A 5609-nucleotide genomic window follows, 5' to 3' on the forward strand; every position below is an offset into this window, starting at 1 on the left:
AACTCCAGGACCAAAGCAACTTGGGGAGGAAAGGGTTTCATCACTGAAGGAGTTCACACAGGGCAGGGTTCTGGAGGCAGAGCTGATGCAGAGGCCATGGAGGGTGCTGCTGATTGGCTCGCTCCTCGTGCTTGCTTAGCCTGCTTTGTTTTCTGTCTGTTTTTGAGACAGGGCTTCTTTATGCAGCCCTGGTTGTCACAGAACTTACTCTGTAGATCAGGCTGACCTCAAACTCACAGAGACCTGCCTTTGTCTCCAGAGTGCTGTGATTAAAGGCATGTACCACCACTGCCTGGCTCAGTCTGAATTCTTTCAGAACCCAGGACCTGGTGGATTGATGGCCAGGGGTGGCATCAACCACAATGGGCTTGACCCTCCCCATCAATTGCTAAGAAAATGTGGGGTTGGAGAGATGGCTCAGAGTTCAAGAGCACTGGTTGCTCTTCTGGAGGTCCTGAGTTCAATTCCCAGCAACCACATGGTGACTCACAACCATCTACAATAGGATTTGATGTTCACTTTTGGCATGCTGGCATACGTGCAGAGTACTCATACATAAATACATAAAAAATATAAGAAAAAAAGAACATTCCCTATAGGCTTCCCTACTACCCCAATTTCAGTGAGGAAGTCTCTCTCTCTCTTATTTTGGTTTTTTGAGACAGGGTTTCTCTTTGGAGCCCTGGCTGTCCTGGAACTCAGCTGTAGACCAAGCTAGCCTCGAACTCAAGGATCTCAAAGATCCTCCTGTCTCTGCCTCTGGAGTGCTGGGATCAAAGGCGTGTGCCACAGCCACAATTACCCATCTATGGATACATTTTCTTAATTGAGGCTCCCTCCTCTCAGATGACCCCAGCCTGTGCCAACTTGACACAAACCCATCCACACTCCAGTGACCAGGAAAGGACACTGTGACAGGAGTCAGGGATCTGCTATGCTGATCTGTTTCTAAGTGTTCCCTGACTACCTGCTAGTGCCCGCTGGTCGCTGGAGGCCCCCTGGGCTGTGCCCCAGCCCCACTGGGCATGTGTGCTCCTCCACCAAAGCATTTTTGGGGGTGGTGAGATGACTGCCAAGCTATGGGGACCTGAATTTGATCCCTGGAACCACGAGGTGGAAAGACAGAACTGATTCCAGCAAGTTGTCCTCTGACGGCCTCGCGTGCACATATGCATGACACATGTAATAAGAACACTTTACAAAAACTTCCTTCTCCCTCTCTGCTTTGCTGTCACGCTTTCCTTTCTATGTTTGCAGGATTGGGAAAAGCACTTTCTGGATGCAGGCGCCAGCAAGCCGAGCGAGTGGAACAGCGAGCTGGATGGGGACTGGCTGCAGAAGCCGCCATTCCAGGTGTGTGCTCCTTCCTGCACTGATCCTGGACCCTTGTGGTGGCCCTTGCCCCTGTCCCACCTGTAATGTTTGAAGAGAACATCTCGGTGTCACAAAGTGAGAGTAACCAGGCAAGGCGATTTCTTTTTGTAAAAGGGATACACGGTGACCCAAGCCTGCTAGCAAGCACATGGGGGAGTTCACTTAGTTCTTGTTCTAACACAGGAGGTGTCTGCGTCTCCAGGGAACCTGATCAGAGTCTTTTGAGCTTTGCCACTTTTGAAAGAGTTGATGCAAACAAAGGAAAGGGGGGAGGGATGGGTTGCTGCCGGCTATCAAGTTCCAGGAATTAGGGGCAGGGTGCTTTTCTTTTCTTTTTTATTATCATTATTTCGGATTTTTTTTTGTTTTTGTTTTGTTTTGGTTTTGGTTTTTCGAAGCAGGGTTTCTCTGTGGCTTTGGAGGCTGTCCTGGAACTAGCTCTTGTAGACCAGGCTGGCCTTGAACTCACAGAGATCCGCCTGCCTCTGCCTCCCAAGTGCTGGGATTAAAGGCGTGCGCCACCAACGCCCGGCTATTATTTCGGTTTTTTGAGACAGGGTTTCTCTGTAGCTTTGGAGGCTGTCCTGGCACTTGCTCTGTAGACCAGGCTGGCCTGGAACTCACAGAGATCCGCCTGCCTCTGCCTTCCGAGTGCTGGGATTAAAGGCGTGCATGGTGCTTTTAATTAAAAAAAATTTTTAAACCAGATCAGGGATGCTAAAAAATTTGCATGGAATTTTTATCAAGTAGAAGAAATGAAAAGACTTGAATTCCTTTGCATAAAACTTTTATAAGTTGCAGGAAGATTTCTGGAAGATTGGCCCTTGGTGGGCTAGCCACCTTTGATAGGAAAAAAAAAAACAAAAACCGAAAGCAAACCAACCATTTCTGCTGCTTGTTGCCCCAGTCTGCAAGTATCTGTTTTTGCAGGACGGTCTGAAAGCTGAGGGCATAGACAAGGACTTGTGGCCCCAACGGAAGATGAAGCCTGCCAACTATCTGACACAGTACGACCTCTCAGAGTTCGAGAACATAGGTGCTGTCGGTCTGGAGCTATGGCAGGTGACTTAGTCTAAGTTAGCTTTTCTTTAATAGCTATGGCTTGAACCTTGCTGTGTAGCCTTGAAATCATGAGCCTTTTGTCCTAGCTTCTGAGTGCTGGGATCCTAGGCGTTATGTCACTGGCTGGCTGATTTATAGGGAAATTTTCTTTTTTATTTTTATTTTATGCCCATTGATGTTTTGCCTGCATATATGTCTGTGTGAGGATGCCAGATCTTGCCGGAACTGGAGTTACAGACAGCTGTGAGCTGCCATGTGGGTACTGGGAATTGAACTTGGGTCCTCTGGAAAAGCAGCCAGTGCTCTTAACCACTGAGCCATCTGATTTATAACTGGCTGATTTATAACTTGAACTTTAACATAACCTGTTTGGTACACAAATGTGTGTGTGCGTGTATGTGGTGTGTGTATGTGTGGTGTGTGTGTGTGGGGGGGTGTTTAATGCACCCCAGCATCCCTCATCTGCCCCTCCTGCCCCCAAATACTGGAGTCGTAAGCACCTGTGCAACCATGCCTGGCTTTTCACATGGGGGCTGGAGATTTGAACTCAGGTCCTGAATGCTTTCCCAGCAAGCGTTCTGTGTACTATGTATGTACACATGTGTGTAAGTGTCCTTGGAGGCCAGAAGAGGGTGTCTGATCCTCTGGAGCTCCAGTTACAGGCTTTTGTGAGACACCTGGTGTAGACCCTATGAACTGAACTCCTCCTCAAGAATGGCAAGCACTCTTAACCTTCAACCCTCCCTTGAGTCCCAGTCTGTAATTACTTTTCACTGAGCGCTTTTGTGATTTGCAGTTGCATGTGGTCTTGAGACTCCCATTTGAAGTCTCTTCCTTTGGAGCTGACTGTCACTCTTGTCAGCTGTGGGGTATACAGTAGGGGTGGAGCCTGGGCTTCTGAGTCCCAGTTGATGCCCACTGCTCACACTTAGGAGCTAGCAATGTAAGCCAGGTCCTCCTGCATGGTAAGAGTGGGCTCTACCTTTGGGCCACCCTGAGCTTCACCTGGAATGTGGCTCCATCACAGTGACACCTGGTCATCGGTGCACTACTGAGCTAAGTAACCCTGGCCATGAGAAAGGGTGTGTCTTCCACCACCAGTAAGGGCCTTCTTCCATCCACAGGTGAGGTCTGGAACCATCTTTGATAACTTCCTGATCACAGATGATGAAGAATATGCAGAGAAGTTTGGCAAGGCCACCTGGGGGGAGACTAAGGTAGGCACAAACCACCTAGCTCACTTGTTTGAGAGAAGGATTCAGAAGTAGACCAGGCTGACCTCGAACTCAGAGATCTGCCTGCCTCTGTCTCCTGAGTGCTGGAATTAAAGGCGTGCGCCACCAAAGCCTGGTTTTCTTTTTCATCTGTACACATGAGTGCAGTGCTCCCAGAAGGCCCTAAGGCTGTGTGGGATCTCCTGGGGCTGCAGTCACACTAGTTGTGAGCTGCCTTGTGTGGGGCTGGACAATGAGCTCAGGTCTCTGGGAGAGCATTATGACTAAACCATCCCTGGAGCCCTGTTTTCTTGAGAGGGAGGGGTCTCAGTAGAGCTTTGGCTGCGGAGGAATTCACCACGCCACTTACAGAATCATCTCGTCTCTGCTTCCCAAGTGCTGGGATGACAGACGTGTGACAGCACTGTCTACCGTAGTTAGTTTTTATCTATTTAGAGACGGGGTCTCACTTGTTCCCAGATTTGCTGTCGGGAGTGGCCTTGGACTTCTGATCCCTGAGCCTGTGTGCAGGTGTACCACCATGCCCAGTTTTTCCTGTACTGGCTATTGAATTCAGTGCTAGGCAAGCATTATCAACTGGGCTATATGCACTCTACCCACGGAACTGCAAGCAGTCCACTGTATAAGCCCCGGCCCGGCCCCAGCCTGTTTTGCTTTTGTCCCTCCAGGGTCCAGAAAAGGAGATGGATGCCATACAGGCCAAGGAAGAAGTGAAAAGAGCCCGAGAGGAGGATGAGGAGCTGCTGGTGGGGAAGTTTCACAGGCACAACCATTTCAGCAGATTCCACAGGCAAGGCGAGCTGTAGTCGTCCCCACTGTGCATGCAGAGGACTGGGCCAGCCTCCCTGCTAATACACATCTGAATGATCACACGTCTGCAGGGTCATTTGTCCATGCTTGTGGTGCAGTTCCCTAGTCATCCCCAGACCCTGTGACCTCAGTACATATATCAGGAGGTGTCCCTCAGCTGCCTGTGGGACACACACCTTTAATCTCAGGACTTCAGAGGCAGAGGCAGGCAGAGATCTCTGTGAGTACCAGGTCAGCCTGGTCTACATAGCAAAGTCTAGGACAACTTGAGCCACACAGTGAGACATTGAAAAGAAAGTTTCCCTGTCCAGAACAGACCACTGGACCAGAAACCTGTAAGAATCTGGCCACAAGCAACATGCTTTTGTTTTGGAATCTCTTAAATACCTTCATGAAATAAAAGATGGTAAAATGAATTTTTAAAAATATTTTATCTTTTACTCTAAAGACATTAAAGTTTTTAAAAAATTGTGCGTTCTGTGTGTGTGTGTGTGGTTTTTTTTTTTTTTTTGGTTTTTCGAAGCAGGGTTTCTCTGTGGCTTTGGAGGCTGTCCTGGCACTAGCTCTTGTAGACCAGGCTGGCCTGGAACTCACAGAGATCCGCCTGCCTCTGCCTCCCAAGTGCTGGGATTAAAGGCGTGCCACCAACGCCTGGCCTCTGTGTTTCTATTGTGTTCTCTTGTGTCTCTGTGTTTCTATTATGTGTGTGTCTCTGTGTGTGTTTCTATTATGTGTGTCTGTGTTCTCTGTGTGTGTCTATTGTGTCTCTGTGTGTGTTTCTATTGTATCACATGCAGGTGCCCATGGAGACCAGAAGAGAGCATAGGCTCCCCTGGAGCTGGAGTTACAGGGTTGTGGGTCACCTGACATGGGTGCTGGGAACTGAACTCAGGTCCTCTGGAAGAGTAGCCAGTGCTCCTAACCATCTCACTAGCCCCCTTATTTTTCTAGCATGAGGAAAACATGTGTTTTTACACCTGGGGTTTTTCTACTGTGCTGTAAGCCTGTATATAAGCCTGCTTCCTCTTTACGGGGGGGGGGGGGGAGACAGAGACAGACAGACAGAGACAGAGAGAGAGAGAGAGAGACAGAGAGAGAGAGAGAGATCTTAGCACTTACAATAAAGAC

The 5609-nt window shown here is 48.9% G+C and overlaps 1 protein-coding gene across 1 annotated transcript in view; it reads left to right on the forward strand.

The window, feature by feature from the left end:
* The window catches only part of Calr3 (calreticulin 3), a 20663-nt gene extending 15709 nt beyond the window's left edge, over window positions 1-4954 (forward strand). Inside the window, exons 6-9 of the mRNA XM_005087087.4 lie at window positions 1258-1353; window positions 2305-2436; window positions 3561-3653; window positions 4340-4954. Coding sequence (XP_005087144.1) covers window positions 1258-1353; window positions 2305-2436; window positions 3561-3653; window positions 4340-4477 — 459 coding nt within the window. The 3' untranslated portion in view covers window positions 4478-4954. The remainder of the gene's footprint in view (window positions 1-1257; window positions 1354-2304; window positions 2437-3560; window positions 3654-4339) is intronic.
* Window positions 4955-5609: the final 655 nt, after the last annotated feature.

Source organism: Mesocricetus auratus, unplaced genomic scaffold (assembly GCF_017639785.1).
Source record: "Mesocricetus auratus isolate SY011 unplaced genomic scaffold, BCM_Maur_2.0 Super-Scaffold_6731, whole genome shotgun sequence".
Lineage (NCBI taxonomy): Eukaryota > Metazoa > Chordata > Mammalia > Rodentia > Cricetidae > Mesocricetus > Mesocricetus auratus.